General features: G+C 42.1%; 1 protein-coding gene across 1 annotated transcript in view; it reads left to right on the forward strand.

Moving 5' to 3' along the window:
* The window catches only part of BRAF (B-Raf proto-oncogene, serine/threonine kinase), a 409,670-nt gene that overhangs the window by 310,574 nt on the left and 74,966 nt on the right, over positions 1–24,130 (forward strand). Inside the window, 1 exon segment of the mRNA XM_029616061.1 lies at positions 11,395–11,513. Coding sequence (XP_029471921.1) covers positions 11,395–11,513 — 119 coding nt within the window.

Consider the following 24,130-nt stretch of genomic DNA (forward strand, 5'->3'; position numbering starts at 1 on the left):
CTTCTCTCAGACTCACAGTCAATCTGCTCTACTCGCTGGGGTTTATAATCAGCTACCAAAAATCCCACCTCATCCCATCTCGCCTACTGCAATTCATCCGAGCAGAGTTGAACACCATAATATCAAGAGCCTTCCTCCCAGAAGACCGGGCGGACACACACTCTTCATTAGCAAACTCTCTGCACTTAAAGAAACAGGCGACTGCACATCAGTTTCTAACTCTGCTCGGTCACATGGCCTCCACAGTTCATGTCACTCCTATGGCCAGATTAGCCATGAGAATAACCCAGTGGACATTAAGATCACAGTGGACACAAGCCATTCAATCGCTGTCATCCCCAGTTCAAATAGCCCACCAATTACGTTCATCTCTCCTCTGGTGGGCAAACAAGAATAACTTGCGCAAAGGCCTACCTTTCCAACAACCAGTTCCGCAAGTAACTTTAACTACAGAGGCATCTACCTTAGGTTGGGGAGCTCACACAGACAATCTCCAAACTCAAGGTACGTGGACAAAACTCGAAGCAACATTTCAAATCAATTTCCTGGAGCTTCAAGCTATACGTTATGCTCTACATGCATTCAAGGACTGCCTTTCACGCAAGACAGTTCTGATACAAACAGACAACACAGTTGCCAATGAGGTACCTGAACAAACAGGGAGGTACGGGCTCGTATCTCCTTTGTCAAGAAGCCGCACAGATTTGGGACTGGGCCCTGACACATTCTATGTTTCTCCGGGCCACTTATCTGGCAGGAATTCACAACGTAGTGGCAGACCGTCTCAGTCGTCAATTCCAACCTCATGAGTAGTCTTTGGATCCCTTAGTAGCGACCAGGATATTTCAACGTTGGGGTCAACCAACAATGGACCTTTTTTCATCTGAACTGAATCACAAAGTGGACAACTTTTGCTCTCTGCACAAACAGGGAACTCATTTACCCAGGGACGCCTTTGCTCACCCCTGGAATTCAGGTCTTCTATACGCGTATCCCCCGATACCGCTAATAACCAAGACTCTAGTGAAGCTACAACAGGACAAGGGGTCCATGATACTCATATCCCCGTATTGGCCTCGACAAATGTGGTTCCCCATGCTTCTAGACCTCTCGATCAGGAACCCGTTTCACTTGGGTACAGCTCCCACTCTCATAACTCAGGATCAGGGCAGGTTGCGCCATCCCAACCTACAATTCCTATCCCTAACAGCCTGGATGTTGAAAGCTTGATCTTGCAACCACTCAATCTTTCAACTAATGTCTCTCAAGTGCTTGTAGCTTCACGTAAGCCTTCCACACGAAAAAACTACAGTTTGAAGTGGAAAAGATTCACCATGTGGTGTGCACAGAAAAGTATTGATCCCTTTTCCTGTCCCATACCATCTTTGTTAGACTATCTCTGGCACCTTTCAGACTCTGGTCTCAAGACCACATCAGTAAGGGTACATTTAAGTGCTATGTCAGCTTACCATCACACAATAGGGGATGTACCGATATCAGCGCAACCCCTTGTCAGTAGGTTTATAAGAGGGTTATTTCACCTTAAACCCCTGTTATGGCCACCAGTCACAGAATGGTACCTTAATGAAGTACTAGCAAGACTCATGTGTTCTCCTTTTGAACCCATCGGTTCCTGCGATATTAAATTTCTTACATGGAAAGTTCTCTTCTTAGTAGCTATTACATCTGCTAGAAGGGTTAGTGAGTTACAAGCACTTGTCACATACTCACCCTATACAAAGTTCTTACATGACTGAGTGGTACTCCATACTCATCCTAAATTCCTTCCCAAGGTAGTTACGGAATTCCACTTGAATCAGTTCATAGTCTTGTCCACATTCTTTCCAAGACCTCACTCTCACCAAGGTGAGAGAGTTTTGCACACTTTAGACTGCAAACGTGCACTTTTGTATTACGTAGACCGCACTACCGTCCATAGGAAATCCACTCAACTTTTTGTTTCTTATGATAAGAACAAACTGGGTAAAGCAGTGGGTAAACAAACTCTCTCCAACTGGCTAGCAGATTGTATAGAGTTCTGCTATGAAAAAGCAGGCCTTCCTCTCCAAGAGTGAGTAAAGGCGTACTCAGTAAGGGCAATGTCAACCTCAGTAGCACACTATCATTCAGTGCCGATAGCTGACATATGTAAAGCTGCAACATGGAGTTCTCTTCACAGCTTTGCAGCTCATTACTGTTGGACAAGGAAGGATGACAAGATTCAGCCTACGGACAATCTGTCTTAAAGAACTTGTTTCCAGCGTAATCCCAATTCCTTCTGCATCCAACCTGCTGTGATTTTAGGCTGCCTCAATTTTTTCCAACAGTACACCAGTTGTGTTGCACAACTGGTATACTGTTGGTCCAATACAAGAAGACTCAGCCTGTAGCTTGCTAATCACCCATATGTGAGGACTAGCATCCTATTTGTCCTGGGATAAAACAAAATTGCTTACCTTGTACTAGGTGTTATCCCAGGACAGCAGGATGTAGTCCTCACGAAACCCACCTGCCACCCCGCGGAGTTGGGGCGGATAGGTTTTATTATTTTATTTTTGCTAACATTTATTGCTATACACGAGACTGAAGGGAGACCCCTGTGGCTCGAGGGATCATGGCATGCTGGGCATGCTCAGTGGGCTCAGTGTACCAGTCAAATGTTTAGAGAAACTTTGACAGAAAGTTTTCCGTGATAGGGCTCCGTCCAGTGACGTCACCCATATGTGAGAACTACATCCTGCTGTCCTGGGAAAACACCTATTACAAGGTAAACAATTTTGCTTTCTCCAGTTAGTCTTAAATGTGCTACTTGCTAACTTCATGGATTGCCCCCTAGTCCCTTCTATTATCCAAAAATGTAAATAACCAATTCACACCTCTCGTTCAAGACCTCTCATAATCTTAAAGATCTCTATCATATTCCCCCTCAGCCGTCTCTTCTCCAAGCTGAACAGCCCTAGCCTTTTCAGCCTTTCCTCATAGGGGAGCTGTTACATTCCCTTTATCATTTTGGTTGCCCTTCTCTGTACCTTCTCCATCACAACTATATCTTTTTTGAGATGCGGTGACAAGAATTGTACACAGAGGCATTATGACATTTTCCCTTTTATTAAACATTCCCTTCCTAATAATTCCTAACATTCTGTTTGCTTTTTTGACTGCTGCAGCACACTGAGCCGACAATTTTAAAGTATTATCCATTATGATGCCTAGATCTTTTTCCTGGGTGTTAGCTCCTAATATGGAACCTAACATCGTGTAACTACAGCAAGGGTTATTTTTCCCTCTATACAACACCTTGCACTTGTCCAAATTAAATTTCATCTACCATTTGGATGCCCAGTCTTCCAGCCTTGCAAGGTCCTCCTGAAATGTATCACAATCCGTTTGTGATTTAACTACTCTGAATAATTTTGTATCGTCCGCAAATTTGATAACCTCACTCGTCTTATTCCTTTCCAGATCATTAATATATATATTGAAAAGCACCGGTCCAAGTACAGATCCCTGAGGCACTCCACTGTTTACCCTTTTCCACTGAGAAAATTGACCATTTAATCCTACTCTCTGTTTCCTGTCTTTTAACCAGTTTGTAATCCAAGAAAGGACATCGCCTCCTATCCCATGACTTTTTAGTTTTCTTAGAAGCCTCTCATGAGGGACTTTGTCAAACGCCTTCTGAAAATCCAAATACACTACATCTACCGGTTCACCTTTATCCACATGTTTATTAACCCCTTCCAAAAAATGAAGCAGATTTGTTAGGCAAGACTTCCCTTGGGAAAATCATTGTTGACTATGTTCCATTAAACCATGTCTTTCTATATGCTTTACGATTTTGATCTTTAAAATAGTTTCCACTATTTTTCCTGCACTGAAGTCAGGCTCACTGGTCTATAGTTACCCAGGTCGCCCCTGGAGCCCTTTTTAAATATTGGGGTTACTTTGGCCACCCTCCAGTCTTCAGGTACAATGGATGATTTTAATGATAGGTTACAAATTTTAACTAATAGATCTGAAATTTCATTTTTTAGTTCCTTCAGTATCCTAGGATGCATACCATCTGGTCCAGGCGATTTGCTATTCTTTAGTTTGTCAATCTGTCCTACTACATCTTCTAGGTACACAGTGATTTGGTTCAGTTTGTCTGACTCATCACCCTTGAAAACCATCTCCGGAACTGGTATCTCCCCAACATCCTCATGTCCCTTCATGATCAGATACGGCAAGACAAGCAATAGCTTTCTCTAATCCTAAATAACTAAAATGCAATTACAGTGTTACATTCCTTCTTTCTTCTCTCTCTGCCCTATAGCAGAAGGGTCATGGAAAGGGCTGATATAGGCAGCAGTAACATCATTTAAAAAAAAGAAAAAACCCCACCAAACGTACCACTACTCTCTACAGAGTAGACAGGGCACGATTCTCCAGAGTGCTAAGGGCATGGTTTCAAAGATAGCAACAGTGTTTCTCCAGGGTGCAGCAAGTTTATATCATGCAGCATATGTGTTTTGTTCTCAGTGCTCCCACCAGTGTTGCCAACTTCTACCTGAAGAAAGTCAGTAGATCCACTGTAAAAAGTCTCCAGATTGGATAAAAAGTAGTTAAAACCATGTTGTGCAACGGCATCAGCATAGTTGGTGAGCCTAAGATTGTTAGGGTGGATCACAAACAGACATTCTCTTGCTTTCTCAGAAACTGACACATGCACATTCACATTCTCTGTTTCACATACACTTAGACACTCTGACACTGACACACTCTGACACACGCACACACTTTCTCAGATATTTGGACATACACACATTCTAGCTCAGACTCATATACTTTCTCTTAATCTGACCCGGTGCGCGCACATGGACGCGTGCATGTTCTAAATTGCTGGGTCAGCGTGCGCAAGGGGGGGGGGGTGTCCTTTTTTGCAATTACACGTGGTGAAGCATTGGGGCCTTCCCCAGTTCCCAATCCCCTAGCCTAACCTCCCTTCCCCTTCCCCTTCCCCTATCCTGCCCTCCCCGAATCCCTATCCTAACCTCCTCTAATTTTGTTATTTTACCTTTTGCAAGGCAGGAGCAAGTTGCGCGCACTGGCACAGCGGCAAATGGTTGTTATGCTGGGCACCTCTAGCCCCGCCCTGCCCCCTGGACCACCCCTTTTTCAAGTCCCGGGACTTACACGCGTGGCCGAGCCGTTTGAAAATTGACCCGGCACGCGTAAGCTTGGCCATGTGCATATTAAACCCCAGGATTTACGCATGCCAAGGTTTGAAAATCTACCCCTTTATGTTCATATGCTCACATAAGGCCTTATTTTAAAAAGTACTTACATGCTTAAAATTGGGTTTTACACAATGTAGATGCACTTTACCTGTGTAAGTGGGATTTTGAAAATTGCTACACTATATGCCATTGAATTGTCCATTGAATATTCAAGTATTAAGTGCACTTTTCGTGAGTAAATAGTTTTTTTAAATTGCTATGAAAGTATATTACATTTACACATGTAACTCCTTTTTAAAATTACTTTCTTAGTGAGTGTCCCCTCCCTTGGACTGAATAACCAAGAGCACTACAACATTATTATGTAAAGTTCTGCACTTGCTGCTAGCCCTTACCCAGCCTGCAGCAGCTACCTTTACACTTCCTCCTCCTCCCTCTTCAGGACACTCACTATGTCCATGGTCCATTGCATTGCCCTTCTCTGAGATCAGCCTGGTCAGTTCACACAGAGGCCTTGCTAGCATGACATAGAACTTCCCCTGACTACCAGCAGCACAGCACAAAAAAAATTACTGAAGATAAAATTGGAAGTTGCATACCTGTGATGGGAGTTCTCCGTGGACGGCAAAACAAAACAGCCCCACATTCCGAGACTGTGTAGCTCTGTGAAAAATGTAGATATATAAGAGCATAACATGGATCTTCAGAAAAGCGTTCCCGGAGTCTCAAGAACACTCAGACACTGGTCAAAGGACATAACTGGACATCAGAGAGACACATTCTCAGCCCCGACCACCTTAACATGTTCACCTTAGCATGAGTCAATGCCACCTATCCCTTCCCTCTTCCTCCCCTACCTCCCTCCATCCTTAGACGCCTTATTTTATATAATACCTATTACCACTGCTTTGATGCTCTATTTATATTTGCTATCTGTTCTCATTCATATTCACCATTGGTTTGTTTTTGAAGACTTGTTCTACTTGTTTTTGGTTTGTTTTTGAAGACTTGTTCTACTTATAATGTTAATTGTTATCTGACAACTTGTTTCAATGTAACGCCACAGCCGCGATTGTTCAGTTTCAATGGAAACCGATATGATTTGATATCTTCTTTCAAGAATGTCGGTATATAAAAATTCTAAATAAATAAATAAATAAATAAATAAGTATATGAGAGGGAAAGAACTGACATTTTTCACTTTTCCTGAGAGGTTGGAAATCATAATAGCTAAAAGAGTTTAGTACTGCTGTACCTCAGGAACAAGAATTTGACTGAATAGCCAAGTTTTGATTCTTATTAGAAAGGATGAATAACAGGTTTTTTTTTTGCATAAGTCCTTTTAGGATATTCTATAAGTTTGGTGCTTAGTAACTGAATGCACAAAGCCTCATGCAGTTTCTTCTTGCTGTACCTAGTGAAGGAATGGCAGCATAGATCAGAGACCTGGAGAAGTATCTATTTCAATTCCTTCCACACCAGTGTCAGTCTCCAATGTACTAGGGTAGAAGTTCCACCTAGGTGCAAGGATTCATTGGGGGTCTAGACACCAACAGTCAAGGTGCAGACTCAGACAGCCTCAGTGTTTAATTCTGATTCAGAGTCTGAATATTCTTAGGGTTATGTGTCATGCTTTTGCTTGCTGTACAGTCTTTCCATGTCAAGGTTCAGCCTGCTGCACAGTCTTCCCTCTATCAGGAGTCTTCAGCGAGCCTTGCTCACTATCTTGCCAATTACCTCCTCACTGATTACACTATGCCCAAGCCTCAGCCCTACTTAACCCAACGTGTCAATCCTTCAGTGCCTCTTTATTGAATTACCTTGGCTGTCTGACCTGGCCACTCTTTTCTCACTATTCTGCACTGCCTACCCTTGTGGCCTCTGGGCCTTCTGCTCTGCCTAGCCTTGTGACCTCTGTGCTTCCTGCCTAGCCTTGTTGCCTCTGGGCTTTCTGCCTTGCCTTGTAGCCTATCCAGGCCTTCTTCCTTACCTTGCAACCCATCTGAGCATCTTGTCTTTCACTGGGCCCTTCCAGGCCTTCTGGCCTTGCTCTGTGGCCTCTCAGGCCTCCCTGCCCTGTTCTGTACCCTTCTGGGTTTTCTTGGTCTTACCTTATGGCCTCCAGGCCTACTAGAATTACTTTGCACAGTCTTGAGCCCTGTTGGATTTTCTTGCTACCTGTCTAGTCCAGTTCTGTCCTTGCCTGGTTCTTGTCCTTCCCAGTTCTGTTCAGCCCATGTCTGTTTCCCAGGCTGTGCCCTTGTCCTTGGTCCAGCCTGTGCTCTGTTCCAAGCTCCAGCCAGTACTTTGTATTCAGCTCCCAGTCAGTTCCGAGCTCTGTATCCAGCTCCATCCTATGCTCTGTATCCAGCCCTTTCTTTTGCCTACTCTCAGCTTCCAGCATGCTTTGCTTTGTCCAGCCAGCCTTGTCTTGTCCAGCCTGTGCCTGCTTTCGGCTCCCAGCAAGTACTCAGCTCCCAATCCATACCCTGATGATCTACAGAAGACAAGTCCTACTGGCCCCTAGAACACTGGGGTGTATACCATCCGGTCCAGGTGATTTACTATTCTTTAGTTTGTCAATCAGGCCTACCACATCTTCCAGGTTCACCGTGATTTGGTTCAGTTGATCTGAATCATCATTCATGAAAACCTCTGGATCAGTATGTCTCCAATATCCTCTTCAGTAAACACTGAAGCAAAGAAATCATTTAATCTTTCCACAATGACCTTATCTTCTCTAAGTGCCCCTTTAACCCCTTGATCATCCAACGGTCCTTCGGACATATTTTAAAAAGTTTTTATTGTGAGTTTTTGCCTATATGGCCAACTTCTTTTCAAATTTTCTCTTAGCCAGTTTTATCAGTGTCTTACATTTAACTTGCCAATGCTTATGCTTTATCCTATTTTCTTCTATTGGATCCTTTTTTCAATTTTTGAATGAAGATCTTTTGGCTAAAATAGCCTCTTTCACCTCACCTTTTAACCATGCAAGTAATCGTTTTGCCTTCCTTCCACCTTGCTTAATGGTCTGTGCTTCTAGGACTGGATTTGTTAACAATGTCGATGCCTGTTTCATATTTTTTACATTTGTAGCAGCACCTTTCATTTTTTTTCTAACTAATTTTCTCAGTTTCCTTTTTGAAAGTTTAGCACTAGAGCTGTGGATTTACATACTGTCCCCCTTCCAGTCATTAATTCAAATTTGATCATATTATGATCACTATTGCCAAGCGGCCCCACCACGTTACCTCTCACTAAATCTTGTGCTCCACTGAGAATTAGATCTAAAATTGCTTCCTCTCTCGTAGGCTCCTGAACCAATTGCTCCATAAAATTGTCTTTTATTCCATCCAGGAACTTTATCTCTTTAGCATGCCCTGATGTTTCACTTTCCCAGTCAATATTGGGGTAATTGAAATCTCCCATTATTACTGTACTACCAGTTTGGTTAGCTTCCTTAATGCCTCTTAGCATTTCACTGTCCGTCTCACAATTTTGGCCAGGTGGATGGTAGAATACTCCTATCACTATTCTTTTTCCCAACACACAAGGGATTTCTAACCAGAAAAGGAGAAAGTCTCCTCCAGAATATCTCCCCATCACTGAATTTAAGGAAATGGCAGATACCATTCCATTTGAGTTAGAAAAGGAGGCAGAGCCCAACACACAAATATAGAACATCCTTCAATCCCTAAATTCTCTTAAGGATATTGTGGCAATGCCCATCTTTGACATCCTTAAAGAGATATAGATGAGAAGACCTGCCCCCCTCCCCCACCACCTTTTTCTGCACCTCCTGTCAATAGAAAGGTGGACATGATTTATCATGTCCAGAAGGCTCCCAGATTTAAGAAACAGCAGATGCCTCACCAGTCTGTTGTAGTAGAATGTACCCTCATGAAGGCCAAAAAGATAATTCACATCTCAGTATACTCTGGGCATGAGTAGTGTACCCTTGACCTTATTGGAAGGAAGATTTACCAGAATGCAATGCCCTCATTCCACATTCTGCAAAAGTAAAAGGTTCTATCAAGTTTTCTCTCCCAGGATAAGAGGGATGAACTATAGTGACTAATGGACAAGGATCAGGAATGTGGAAAACATCTGGTCAGATTGACCTACTATGTTTTTGAGTTTTTGCTGTTAGGAATGGAGCACTCAGACTCATGGGCTTGTTAATGTGCCCTAAAGTGAAGGAAATCTCTTTGGATCAAGTAAAAAGACACTGAGCCATATTTCAGGCCCTTTCTGCAGCCATTTATGACTCACCCTTCACAACAACTAGGAGGCATTTGAGTGGGATGCTGAGGAGGCACTTCTGTTTTCAGAAAAGGAGTATTCAAAACACATCATTTAGCCAGATAAATTGTGAGTTATATGGCTAAATGGCTTTAAACATTGACCTCATTCAAGTGTATTTGAATAGTAGACTGCATTTCATTCTGTTATGCCCAGGCAGGTTTGACTATTTATGGCTATGGCATCAATAGTCAAACCTGCCTGGGCCATTGATGCTGTCAGATTCATGATAGCATCAATGGCCCATTTGAGATCAACCTTCATGGAAATGATCTGCCAAGCTGTGACATGGAGATCCTTCTGCACATTAACATCTCATTACTATTTGGATAGGGATTTACCAACGCAATAGTAGGTTTGATCACTCTGTCTTTCATGATTTATTTGTAATTTTGAATCCAACTCTAGTTCTTTTGATTTACAAATTCTTTTAAAACATAATTATGACCAATTGTCTTCAAATATGCAGTTTGCATGTTGGCATTATTGTTTTTCTCTTTTTTATTTGGGGACAACCTGTAACTAGGGATTCACATGTGTGAGGGCTATCATATCCTGCTTGTCTGTGGAGAAAGCAGAATTGCTTACCTGTAATAGGTGCTATTCAAGACAGCAGGATAACAGTCCACCCTCCTCCCCTGGGAGTTGGTTCAACATTTCTGTAGCTTTATATCTAAGATGGTCCATGCATATGCTTCTGACAAGGGACGTCCCATATATGCTCAGTAGAACATTAGAGTTTGAGCTTGAGTAAAAGCTCTCACATGGGCTCCATCAACTGATATCACCCATATGTGATGATATACCTATGTGCCTCTAAGCACATTTTCAAAGGAAAACCCTGTGTGGCGTTTCCCTTTGAAAATCAGGCTGGGGGGGGGGGGGGGAAAGGGACAGTGGGTCCAATGTACCTATGCATATTTATTCCTTCCTTGAAGCAGGTGAAAATGCATTTGTTGAAAGTCTGCATGGGGCTTTCAAAATGAAAGCCCTGTATATATTTCACCCCTAACCCACCTCTTTTTTTGGACATACATAGGTACTTTTAACCACAATGAGGGCGATTTTCAGCAGGCCTTTTCCATAGATTCAACTGTTTACCCATGGAAAATCTTGGAAAATTAACCTCCATGTATATATGATTTTGAAATAGTTAGTTGTAAATTATTTGGGATCTTGTTTGTGTTAAAGTGCTATGAATGTCCAACTTATCATGTTGAATGCAATTGATCTTTGAATTGTCACAGGTAGGGTAATTTTAAAACATGGATAAGACTAAAGTCTACAGTACTTTTGATCTGCAGACTTTAGGCCAAATTTTCAAAACAGATTTATGTGCATGTCCGCTTTGAAAATTCCCAGGTTGGCCTGGTACGCATACAATCATACACACAGAAAGCTGCTCCAAGTAGGGTGTAATTTTATGCTTGTTTTGAAAATAAAAATTTGAGTGTAAATCCTTTTCCTGCCTCAATTCTATACTCCTTCCAGAACACCTATATCTCTGATGGCTGCACACAAAAGTGTGCACAAAATCAGGTTACATGCATGCTTTTTACATGCCAGCCCCTGGTTGATTTTCATAGGGCTTAAGTGTGAGTACTGAGATCTTTTTTTTCAATTTATTAGCATTGTGAATTTTACAGATCAACGGGTACATTATATTTTTTTGCTTATAGCCGAGTAAAATGCATTTGATTGGTACAGGATACAAAATGGTATGATGAAAATATGTGCATTACTCCAAAATGTTTATGCACGCAAAATATATGCAAGTCAAATTTGCCTGCATTTGCATATTCATGGAAGCAACTGTGATAGTAAGACAGAAAGGATTGGTACCTTCCATTTTCCTTTATTTCTTTTCCATCAGACATATTTCTTCATGAAGACCTTACAGTAAAAATCGGGGATTTTGGTCTTGCTACAGTGAAATCTCGGTGGAGTGGGTCTCATCAGTTCGAGCAACTATCAGGATCCATTCTGTGGATGGTCAGTATCATTGAGAATAGCTTATTTTCCGCCTCTCCTTTATCTTCCATTGAATGCTTGTATTCCCTATTTCTTCTCTGCTCTCAGATGAAATCATTGCACTTACCAATTTTTGTGGGGCGATGACTCAGTCTTTATTTATAAGTAGTCTTTATCCTATTTCCTTTGCCTCAGATAACCAAAATGTATCAGTAATTAAAGGGTACGGTATTTTGAGGAAGCATTTGCTGGCAGTTAAAGCCCTGTCTGGATGAGCTACAGACATGAAGTTTCACACAAAGACTATGATACTTTTATCTGTTGTAATTTTGAAGCAAGTATTCTACATGGAACAGTATTGTATTTATGTTATGTTGTTTAATTTTTGTAAACTGTGATTTATAACTTGTCATGGCCTCCTGATGAGTGCTGACATCACACTCATCAATATGGAGATGTAGAGTGGGTAACTGTATAACTGTGAGTTGAGGTAAAATTTGTATATAACATTTTATGGCTTTCAAAATTCAGCCTAAAATGTTAATAGGTAGATTTTTGAAATGTGAGTTCTGTAGTCAGGAGCACCTATAAAACATTAAAAAATAGTAAAAGTTAAAATAAATTAGGGCTGTATTTGTAATTTAGATTTCACTGTTTATCTTTCCAAACCTGAGCTTAAGGCAAATGTAAATCCCTGCCCCCGAGGACTTGCAATTAAGGGCTAGATTTACTAACGCTTTCTTCCCATTTTGTGTCTATGGGAAACAAGCTTAGTAAATTACTCCTGCTATGACCCACATGTTAAATTTCCTGTAATAGAAAATCATGTTAAAATATCTCCTTACTAACATGGCTCGCTGTATTGCCTTTTGTTTACATGGGATTTGTATGCACCTGCGCTAATCGCACTGCATGTTTTTTAGTGTGGGTTTTTTGGTGCTAAACCCATATTACATACCTGTGTAAGGTTAGCACTGAAAACCCCATGCTAAAACATATCCCGCTGCCGTTAAAGGCGGGTCACTAGCTTTCATCTGTGTCTGTGTCTGAACAGCGGGAAGTGCAGCAGGGTGGAGGGGGAAAGGGAGGGGGAGCATCGGGAGCTGCAGTGGGAGCTGGGGAAGCTGAAGCTAAAGTCTCCTGCTGAGAGAGAGTGTCTGGAGACTGGCATACATTGTCAGAATTCAAATAAATCTTAACGTGCTACTGGTGTAAGCATTTCTGCCTGTGCTGAAACCATATCTATTATTAGTTTGTCTGGTACAAGGTTTTGGGATGCCCCTTATTACCTCTCGCCCCGACCAAGAATGCCTTTCACTCCCTGGATTATGATCTCTCAGAATACTGTTGTGCAAACCCAATATGCAGAGCCACGTGCTCCTGATACAGAATCTCCTATGTAAACCCGGTGGTAGAAACAGTATGCTAAGGCAATAACGGGTAAGATCTGGTGAGCCCACCACTAGGATGGGCAGTACAGGACAACCTAAGACAGCCAGGTACAGGCCATCTGGAGTGAAGAATTAGTAGCACTAATTCTTCAAGAGGGGAATGAAGATAATCTGGCTTAAATAATTAAATAATTAAATTAATGGAACAGTTTTGCACAAGAGAAAAGAATATATTTTGCCTTTATGAGCAGGCAAAACAGACCTTGGATGAGAAACAGAAGCAGTTTGTGTAGAGAACTGTCTCCAGCTCAAGACCTAGTTACTGAACATGGAATGGGGGGAATATACCAGATAATGGTATTTTGACATCATTAGTTTAAGGTAAAGGTTCAGTAATTCTCCACTCCAAATAAGGAAGCCATCCCAAAATAAAAGAGGAAAAAAAAAAATCGTTGTCAGTCATACATGTATATAAGACAATAATGTATCTTGTATTAGAGAGAAGCGAGAGAGCAGAGCAGGCTTTGGTAGTACATCACTGTTAGATATTATATATTCATTTCTTGCATTTTACTAATAAAGATTATTCATTAAGACAAGAGGTTGTGGATTATTACAAAAGGGCAGGCCTTCTCTCCAGGAGCATAGGCTCCGGGATTGAACTCTCTGTGTGCATGGAGAACACAGATAATGATCCTTTGAACTCCCGGAGTTCAAAGGATCATTATCTGTAATTTGAACAAAGTCAAGTCACATTTCTGGTGGCCATTTTAGTCTGTTGTGTCCACCTGTGGTGGTGTGTTTATGTGCTTCTCTGTGGCAATATGGATTATATACAGGGTTTTGGGGTTTTCTTTTTATGGTTTGGTCCATTTTGTGGGTGAGCCAAAAGTTAGAGCAACAGATGCTGAAAAATAAAGAAGAGAGAGGAAAGAGAAAAAAAACCGCTTTATTGCTGAAGAATAAAGGAGGATCTGAGAGGGGAAGCTGTACTGGCTCAGGTTGTTCGCAGAAGGGAATGTAGGCAGCGGATATTTCACTTAAGGACATATAAGGTGATATTGATCCTCTAACTGATCATGGACATGCCATTGCAGGTTTGGTCAAGCATTTCATTACCTTTCATTTTCTTGCTTCTGGCTCATTCCAGAATACAACGGCTATAGTGGCTGGAATGGACCAGTCGCCATTTTCAAGACATTTTAGCCAGGTGCTGAGTGTAATGATGAAACAAGTCAGGGAGTACATCAAGTACCAACAGAAACTTAGAGTGGCAGGAGATGAAGCGCGCTTTTTTGATATAGCTTGCAGGCCGAATGTAATGGGTGCACAAAAGGGAGATAATTGGCATACCGTAACATATGATGATCCTCAGTGTCGTCTCCAAGTTTTCTGGATGCTACCATGGCTCTTTTATACTTGGGCAGTCGGCACTGGCATGAAATTTCACAGAAGGGAAAAACGGCAAAGGCTGGCTACTGGGTAAGTTTTGAAAAAAATTCAAACCAAAGTATAAGCTAAAAACTCAAAATGTAAGCTCTGTGGGGTGGGTACCAAAAATGGAATGGCCTGCACTTTCTGATGCATGGTGCCAAGTGTGTACTATCTTGCTTTTCAGGCAAAATGTAAGCTCTCTGGGGTAGATATCAGCAGCTTGATAACATGCATTATTTTGATACCGCACATCCCTTTTTGACTCAGCCACTTTTTTTTATTGGGTGTATTGTATTTCCAATTAATATTATTTCTTTGCAGGAGCTGCACCTTGTAGAGCAGCAGAAATTTGCTGTAACAAGATGCACACGAGCATCAGGGCAGCCATAGAGCATACATTTGGTATTTTGAAAAGCTCTTTCCACTGCCTTGACCGCTTTGGAGGTGCTCTATGGTATACACCAGAGAAAGTTGCCGATACCATGGTGTGCCGTATGCTCCGCAGTTTCGCTCTGCAGCATGGCATTCATCATGACATGGATCTGGACCTGGGACCTGAGCTGAATATGTGCATGCCAGCCACATATGGAGATTGTATGGCAAGGGGGAATAAGCTCTGTCACAAGGTCGAAGCAGACTATTTTGGAGGTATGTTTTTACACATGGAAGGGTGTTCTAATTCCATTTGTCTCTTCTCAGATCATCGTGCACCCCTAGGAAGATGAATGCCAGTGCCAGAAGAAATACACTCTGTGTCTATGTAGTTGTTTTGTTAAATGTACCGGTTTAAATGTGTTTTTTAATAAAGTAATATTTATATGACAAACTTTTCTTCATTCATTTACCCTCTTTTATCATGGGTCCATCATCTTCAGGACTGAGGCTTACAGGCTGCTCTTTGAAACCTCTGGTCCAAGGATGCTGGGCCTGTGTCTCCCTTTTATCATAGGCCTGTCATCTTTGGCCTGAGGTTTCTAGCCTGGCCTGCAAAGTTATTGCATGAAGTGCAAGTTTGCATAAACAATTTATTGTGAAAAGTCCATACATTCTATCGATAAGTCCATATATAGTTGAGAAACATTTCAAGATGCAGGCCAAGAGCCTGGCAAAGCGGATGAAGCATCCCCATCTGTAGGAGATGATCCATTGTTTCAACAGATAGCAGCAGGAGGAGAGGAGACTAGCATAAATGGCAGGGCGACCAATGGCAAAAACGAGGTGTCCGAGTGGGAGAAGCACCAGCGTCAGTCAGAAGGAAGAGCAGGAGCAGAACCACCATTTCTGCAAACACTAGCAAGAGTGCCAACAATGCAGCTACTTGCAAAAAAAATAGTGAGAAATGCAAGAATATTGCACAGAAATATTGGTGCTTAAATACTCACAGGAGGAGAGGAGACTAGTTATGGCAAGGCGTATGATGGCAGAAACAAGGTGTGAATAGGAGGAGCATCAGCATCCAAAGGAAGAGCAGGAGCAGAATTATCTTCTCCCAGTCCATCCTCAAGGTGCTAACCATCAAAAATGGGGAAACAAATGTGAGATGACAGTTGGAGTACTAGCACCCCCCGGCATTCCTGAAACCTGCAATAAAAATTAGTTGACAGCATTCGCAGCTTGCCTCGGTTGAACAAAGATGGGTCAGCAAGACATATGAAGCACTACTTATTAAACTCAGCTTCAGCAAGCACAGAAGTGAAAGCACCATTCCCAGCAGCAGGCACAAGGAATGTGAAGAGAAAGATGAAAAGCAGAAAAAAAAAGTTAGAACTAGAAGCATTTACCAGCAGCATCACAGTGACCTGTAAGATTACACATGTATCCAAAGAAAAAAAGCCTTGTAGGTAATTACCAAGCGTGCAATCACAGTCGAGGAATGCAGGGTCCCACCTGTGGGTGTTACCCAGAACCACACCTTTGGAAAACAGAGCCTGTCTCACCATGAAGCCCTAAAAAGACAGTGCAGTGGGAAGCTCCTTAATGACAGTTGGGTAGACCAGTTGAAACTAGACACCTAGGACACCAGCCATCATTAAAGTTGTAACTAGACACCTAGGACACCAGCCATCATTCTAGTTTTCTGTTACCAAACAATGAACTGGCTTCTCCCAAACCTGCCACATTAGAAGGTCCTACTGTTCCTCTGTGAAGTGCATATCACGTTGACACCACTTCTTCTCCAACTGTTGCCTTCTGGTTCCCACCTGCTCATCACTCCTGGCTGACAGATGTGGGTCTTCTTTATTACTACTCCAATTCCCAGCTCTTCTTTTCCCTCCCCCTCTTCCTGCTCTGACACTCCCACCCATCTTCTAACTGCAGCCTCTATCCTCTCTGCCCATCCACCAGCTCCCACTCTCCCCAACCAGCCCTTGCTCCTTATGTGCTCCCCTCTGCTCTTCTTGCCAGCCATTCTCCTCCTGCTCTATCTTCCCTCCCTAGATACATTTCACTGACCCATGCACCAACTGCTCCTATTTTCTCTGTTACTACTCACCTGCCTGACATGCTCATCTGCTCCCTTACTCATGCTGCATCCCTCCACAGCCATGAACACCCACTGTGCACTTTCAGGAACCTAAACACAGAAATGGACAATACCAACCAACAATCAGATCCACTCTAAATATTGCTTATGTACATAAACAAAAGACAAAAAGGATGGGAAACAAGCAAGGCAAAATCAAGCAGCACAAAAAGATACCAATCAGCAAATGATCAGCAACACTCTTACACCAAGAAAACCCCCAACATCTAGTCCAGAGCTCATCTAACACCATCCAACACTGACAAAATGTCTGGAAGAAGCTGCCTTTTATTTCCCAGAAAAGGAGGAATGTCCAAAAAAACTGATGGACATCTATGCACCACAGGTCTGCAGAGGCCACTTCTATCAAATAATAGGAAACACTGGAGCATTTTTTAAACTTAGTGCCATTTTTCCTGGATGTCTGCTTTAACTCCAGTTTTAGCACACGTTTTGGACTTATTGTAGATTTTTTACGCAGGTCTATTTGCATACCATTCATTTACTGCATTGTATGGATCATCATGTTTTAATATGCGCAGTATGTAAAATTGGAGCTAAAACTTTACTCCCGTTTTTGCACTGGTTTTAATATATCAGCTCCTTAGTGCTGAGACTATCTTTGACCTTTCAATCCTACCTTTCAAATCATTTAAGCAAAAGGTCTCACATATCATTGCAATATTGGATATACCTTCATAAGGAGATACTGCTATGCAGGGTGTTTTGAAGAGAGCTTTGAGAATTAGATATTAATTTGAAAGACTATATGCATGCAGTGCCTTTTTATGGTATCACTCTCACTGGCAATTGATGTAAAAGTACAGTAATTCACAATAAAACTCTTTAGACACTTTTTTACTGTTTTCTAGTGTACAAGAAAAATATAAGAATTAATTTCTAATATTTAGATTGCACAATGCTATCTAATTCTACAATGAGTATTTTATCATCAGAACTCCAAGATGAGTGAGCACCAGATGGGTGGCTCTTTCTCCCTAGTAGTAATGATTGGGCACTTGCTCCTCCAAAATGTTTTTCTGATGTTGGCACTGAGTCACTCAAGCTAAGTGACACTGTGTGAACTAGAAGGTTCCAAAAGCCACTTATATATTATGCTTATATCTGTTATGTACTTGATGTACAGTTTGTATTAAGATTATTATGGGGAAGAGCCTATAGTCACTCAGAAGCACATGGTTCAGAATGATGTATCTTTGAAGCATACTAAACAAACAGGGAAGTTAGGGCATTCTAATAGAGAAGTTGCAATAAATCCTCGAGTAGCCCAGGTACTTTTAAGTAAAAAGCAGACAGAGCAGAAAGATTCCAAATTACTTCTATCAATGGATAAACAGGTAGCTAATACAAACAAAAAAAAACATATTTTGAAATGTCCGTATACAAATGCTACAAGTCTAAAAAAAATAAGATGAGAGAGATAGAATGTATGGCACTGAATGAAGAAGTAGATATAATTGGCATCTCGGAGATCTAGTAGAAGGGGGATAACCAATGGGACACTGTGATACTAGGTAGAAATAAATCGCAATGATAGGATGGATGAAATTTATGGAGAGATAGCACTATATGTTAAAGAGGGTATAGAATCAAACAGTATAATAGTTCTGCAGGAAACAAAATGCATTGTAGAATCTTTATGGATAGAAATTTCATGGAGAAAGGGAATAGAATAGCAGTGGGGGTGTACCACTGCCATTTGGCCAGAATGAACAGACAGATGATGAAATGCTAATGACAATGTATCCTATATTCTAGTGCTAATAGATCTAATAGCAGCCTTCGACAAGGAAGATCATACCCTGCTATGCCACAAGCTGAGAAAAACTGGATTAGATGGCAGACTCCACAAATGGATCTCTTCATTCCTATCTAACAGGACATTCCAAGTAAAACCGGGAAACAATATATCTGACATCTTCCCCATCAATACAGGAGTCTCCTAGGGCTCAGCACTCTCGGCTACCTTATTCAACATCTACATGCTTCCTCTGTGTAAATTTCTAACAGAATTAGGAATCACCTTCTTATATGTGGACGACATTCAGTTCTACATTCCATTCGACTCCTCTTTTGAAAAGACAGCTTCGACATTTGCAAAATACATGAAGGCAATACATCTAGAACACTCTAATCTAAAACTAACACTCAATACAAAAAAAATCAAACTCATCTGGTTAAGGAGAAACTCCCTCATTATTAAACTGCCATCACTAAACCTAGGTAACTTTGAAATCACACCCTCAGATTAAGTCCGAGACTTAGGAATTCAGCTCGACGAAAATGTTACTATGAAAAGACAAACAAATTAATCACTACAGGATATGCAAAACTGCACATTCTACTTAGATTGAAACCATTACTAACCACAGAAGACTTCCGTACAGTTCTACAATCGCAAATTTTCTCTAATATTGACTACTGCAACTCCCTACTCCTAAGACTGCCATCCTGCCAATTAAAAAAAACTACAGCTACTACAAAATGCTGCGGCAAGACTTTTAATGGGAACCAGGAAATTTGATCACATCACATCCTCACTTATAGCACTGCATTGGCTACTGATACAATACCAAACTACTACAAAGTTCTAACTTTAATCTCTAACATCATACGTAACGATAACCCAGGACTAATAGGCATGATAGTTCAACCATACACTCCACAACAAACCCTAAGGTCCTAAAACAAAGGACTATTAGCAGTACCTATGATATGGAGCACACCCCTGTCGCAGATAAGAGATCGCATGTTCTCCATAGCAGGCTCTAAACCATGGAACTCACTACCAGAGACAACACGACTGATCCCAGAAAGAAATACATTCAAACGTGAACTAAAAACCTGGCTTTTTAAAAACGTTTATCACCTAACTTAAATTCTCTCAGAATGCTGTGTCAACAAGAACTTACAGCTTAACTTAAACCCGCTCTGTATGCAGAGTTGACAATAGCAAGAATATAAAACAATACCAAATAACGAAAGAACAAAGTAACTCATGACAACTCCCCTACAACCTTGTAAATCACTAAACAGATTCCCTATCCTACTAACCTTTTTTTCCCTTCCTCAGTTCAGATGTATAAAAACATCACCCCAGATTCATATGACCCTATAAAGTTCTTCCAATGAATCTGTCTTACCAAAATATGTACCTTACAAAGTAAATGTAATACCAAAATGTATTTTACTATAGTATGTGTTAGATCAATATGTGTTATAACATAATGTAAGGACCTAAAGGACAAATGTTACTTTTGTAAACCGTTGTGACCTTCACTAGGAATGACGGTATATAAAATAACTAACTAACTAACGGGCCGATACAGTAAAGCACAGCCGTGGTTGCGCGGTTTTTAACCCGCTTTGGACACATGTTTTCAGCGCGTAAGACGGACGCGCGATTCAGTATCGGCTTTTACGCGTCCTTAGCGCTTGCCGAAAAAGACGCATATCCATTTCCGCCTGCCGCATGTGTATGGTATGTTAATGATCAGATTAGCTATTTCCCCCAATACAGTAACACGCGCCCAAATTTCCGTGTCTTTAACCAGCTTATTTACCGCGTCTTTAACCTCTATATTTACCGTCTACCCTGACCCTGGCGTTAGTGTCGTGTTCAGTCAGCTTCGGACCAGACAGCGTCATGGACAATATGTATATATTGGCTCTGGCAATCTTTTTCATTTGGTTAAGAAGCAGAATAAGAAATGCTCAGCAAGCGAATTCTAGAAGGCAGATTGGAGAGGCCAACAGGGGAGCCCAGCAGCAAGGAGAACCCAGCCAACAGGAGAACCCTGCAGCAAGACCAAACAGAAGAGGAGCACATGGAATAAAAAGGGAAAATCAGCCAAACAGAAGAGGAGCATATGCAGAGCTTACAGACGTTCGTAAAGGCAGCAGGGCCTTTCAGTCATGGATATCCGGAAAGAGGCAGAAACATCCCTGAACGGAAGCCCCGACCTTGGACGTCCGGCCGGGCGCTCAAGGCAGCGGCCATGGACGTTGAAAGGCAGCGGGGCCTCCGATCATGGACACCCGGAAAGAGGCGGGAATGTCCATGAACGGAAGCCCTGACCTTGGACGTCCGGGCGGGCGCTGAAGGCAGCGGCCATGGACGTTGAAAGGCAGCGTTCCCGTCTCTTTCCGGGAGTCCATGCTCGGAAGCCCCGACCTTGGCAGATGCCCGGATGTCCTTGCATGTCCTTAAGTGCCCGGATGTGGAAGGTTGGGGATGGATTTAGATCAAGGACGTCCGGATGCTCAGGGCAGCGGCCCCGGTGTCCATGCGGGGTCTGTAGAAAAGAACCATCCACTTACCTGCTGGAATGACATTTGAAATGACAGGTATGGCGCCAGCACACCCTGGATACTGTATAGGCGCTGTATACTGCTCTATACAGTAAAATGGATTGCGAACGCCTACCGCTTTATAGGTGCGCTTTGGACGCTACTTTGCCGCTGCTTGGATTTGCATCTAATTTGAATACTGAATCGAGCGGCTTGTGAACCAAAATGTGCGCGCGTCAAACACACGGGCGCCCGGCACTGCCGCACTTTTTTTTTATGCATCGGTACTGTGTTGGCCCGTAACTAAATAAATTACAGAAACTAACAAAAAAGCAACACAATCTTAATGGGTGATTTCAGTTACAATGACCCTCTTTGCAAGTGATTTGCTTGTGGCTGGGGCAAGAGCAGGTTAGCGCCATTTTGGAATATGGTGCCGACCAGGTGGGATGCAAGGGTGAACCTGGCCCCTATGCTGGATTCTTCTAAAGGTTCGGGGATGATGCGGGAAGGGGGGACTGGTCCTGGGAGCCTTTTTTTTTTTTACTTTCAAGGAATAGATCTCTGTTACTTGAGGGCATAGCATTGGTGGGGGATCTGTGTTACTTGCGGGGGTGGGGATTGGAGGGTATGGCAGTGAGGGTCTGGGGCCATATTTTATATTTTAGCTCTGGGGAGGGGGCTGGGGCCATTGTTGTGTGGTTCTTTTTTTTTTTAATTAACATTTTGAGGGTGTTGGGGCTCCCTTGATCGGCAGCCGTGGGTTGAGATGGGGGTCAGCAGTGACCCCCACTCTGCTTCCCTGTTTGCATGCGACTTTTTTTTTTTCAGCCCAGTGTCCGTTTAAGGCGATAGCAGTCCGATGAGGTTGGGGCCACTATCGCCGTGTTCTCTTGTCCCATGGTGTTTTGGCCACGAGACAACGGAACGTGCCATACAGCCGCGATGCTTTTTTAGGGAGGGACCCACTATCGTGGTGACCCACCCTTGCGATAGTGGGACCCTCTCCTGTGAAAAATGTGTGGCTTAGGGGGCGGAGCATATGTAAAGTAGGAAAGAGTTATCATGTGTGGCGAAACAGCCGCAGTGTTAACACAGCCAATAAAGGTTTATCGTGGTTCACAATGGAGAGAGAGAGAGAGAGAGAGAGAGAGAGAGAGAGAGAGAGAGAGAGAGAGAGAGAGAGAGAGAGAGAGAGAGAGAGCGAGCGAGCGCACCTTACTATAGTGTCTCTTCCCTAGACAGGTATTTGTATCCCTATGAGAGGCCCACCTAGTAACTCGAGGTGGGGATTAGGTATTAGTGTAGGGGGTTGGGGGCCACTTTCACATTCAACATGAGACGTACGAACAGAACAGTGGTCTCTTGTGAAGATTTGATGGCCTTCGGAGTGAGGAAACTCACTCCAAGATGAGATTTGGACAATGTTCTCTCCACCTAGCTTGTTGTTGCCCAGGTAGACTGTCCATCAAGCTAGATGGAAAGAACATTGTCCAAATCTCATCTTGGAGTGAGTTTCCTCACTCCGAAGGCCATCAAATCTTCACTGTTCTGTTCGTACGTCTCATGTTGAATGTGAAAGTGGCCCCCAACCTCCTACACTAATACCTAATCCCCACCTCGAGTTACTAGGTGGGCCTCTCATAGGGATACAAATACCTGTCTAGGGAAGAGACACTATAGCAAGGTGTGCTCTCTCTCTCTCTCTCTCTCTCTCTCTCTCTCTCTCTCTCTCTCTCTCTCTCTCTCTCTCTCTCTCTCTCTCTCTCTCTCTCTCTCTCTCATACTGAAACAGGCTGTCCAGAAACTGTGATATATATACTTGCAATGTAGCCCAAATTGGGTTAATAGTGTGATTTGTGCTAAGAGTGTGTTGCATAGCTGTTATTGCAATTTGTGATACAAATGCTTATTAGCATAAGGTAACACCCCTTTTTGGTATTGTGTGCAATATTGGAAAATGAGGCCCTTAGTGCATCCAGGGGTAAATTATGTGCGGGTAATGAATTGTCCTAATAACATTTTTCCAAACAGTGGGGGGGGGGGGGGGCGAGAGAGAAGGAAATATTCAAATCTCAGGTTTTGTTTGGGAAACTCGAAATGTCACTTGGCCAAACCGTTTGAATTTCTATTTCATAGCGCTTAAATCATAAACCTTGGTTGTACCTTAACATTCTTATTACTTTTCTGTGTCTGTCTTGATTAGATTGGTAGTTCTGTAAAGCAGGATCTCTTATGTATAATTTGTGTATCACTACAGTTCTGTGTGCATTTAGCAGCACTATATAAAGGACTAATAGTAGTGACAGTGTATATTTATAACCCAACTTTTGCTTTTGCCATTTTTTTGTCTCAGCAGTAGTATTTTTCATAATGCATTAAACATCATCCTTTCAGGAAATTATTGTTGTTTTTTTTAGGATTGCATGCCACATTGCATATTTTTAGTTGAGATTTATTAACGCTAATGGTTTCAGCTCAGGAATGTTTCTCACCTGTGCTTAGATAAATCCATACTATACTCACCTTTGACTTTAGAGGTTAAATGGTTATGAGATTGTACATTTTTTTCCCACTGAGTATACAATGCTTGTTCCTTCTTCAACTCATTTTAATTCTGGTCTTTAGGCCATCAGCTTTTGTTTGCCATGAACCTAAATCTATGGAAATACTTTGGAGAAAGAATAATTTACCTGCAATAATAGTTCAGCCATGGCAGCATAATAGAAAAGTTATATACCCACCCTTCTGGGGGAAGCTGCATATTTTATTTCCTCTCAAGAGTATTTCATTCTGAATCTAAAGAGTTACAAGCATGTCTGTTTTCAGGATATTTACAATGAATATTTATCAGATTCATGTGATTTAAGAATAAGATTAATTTGCAGATTTTGGCTTTTCTGAAAACCAGAGCTATTTGTGATGCTCAGGAACTGGAACTGAATACCCAACTATAGATTTTCTCTACCCTAGGTAAA

This window comes from Rhinatrema bivittatum, chromosome 9, assembly GCF_901001135.1.
Source record: "Rhinatrema bivittatum chromosome 9, aRhiBiv1.1, whole genome shotgun sequence".
Lineage (NCBI taxonomy): Eukaryota > Metazoa > Chordata > Amphibia > Gymnophiona > Rhinatrematidae > Rhinatrema > Rhinatrema bivittatum.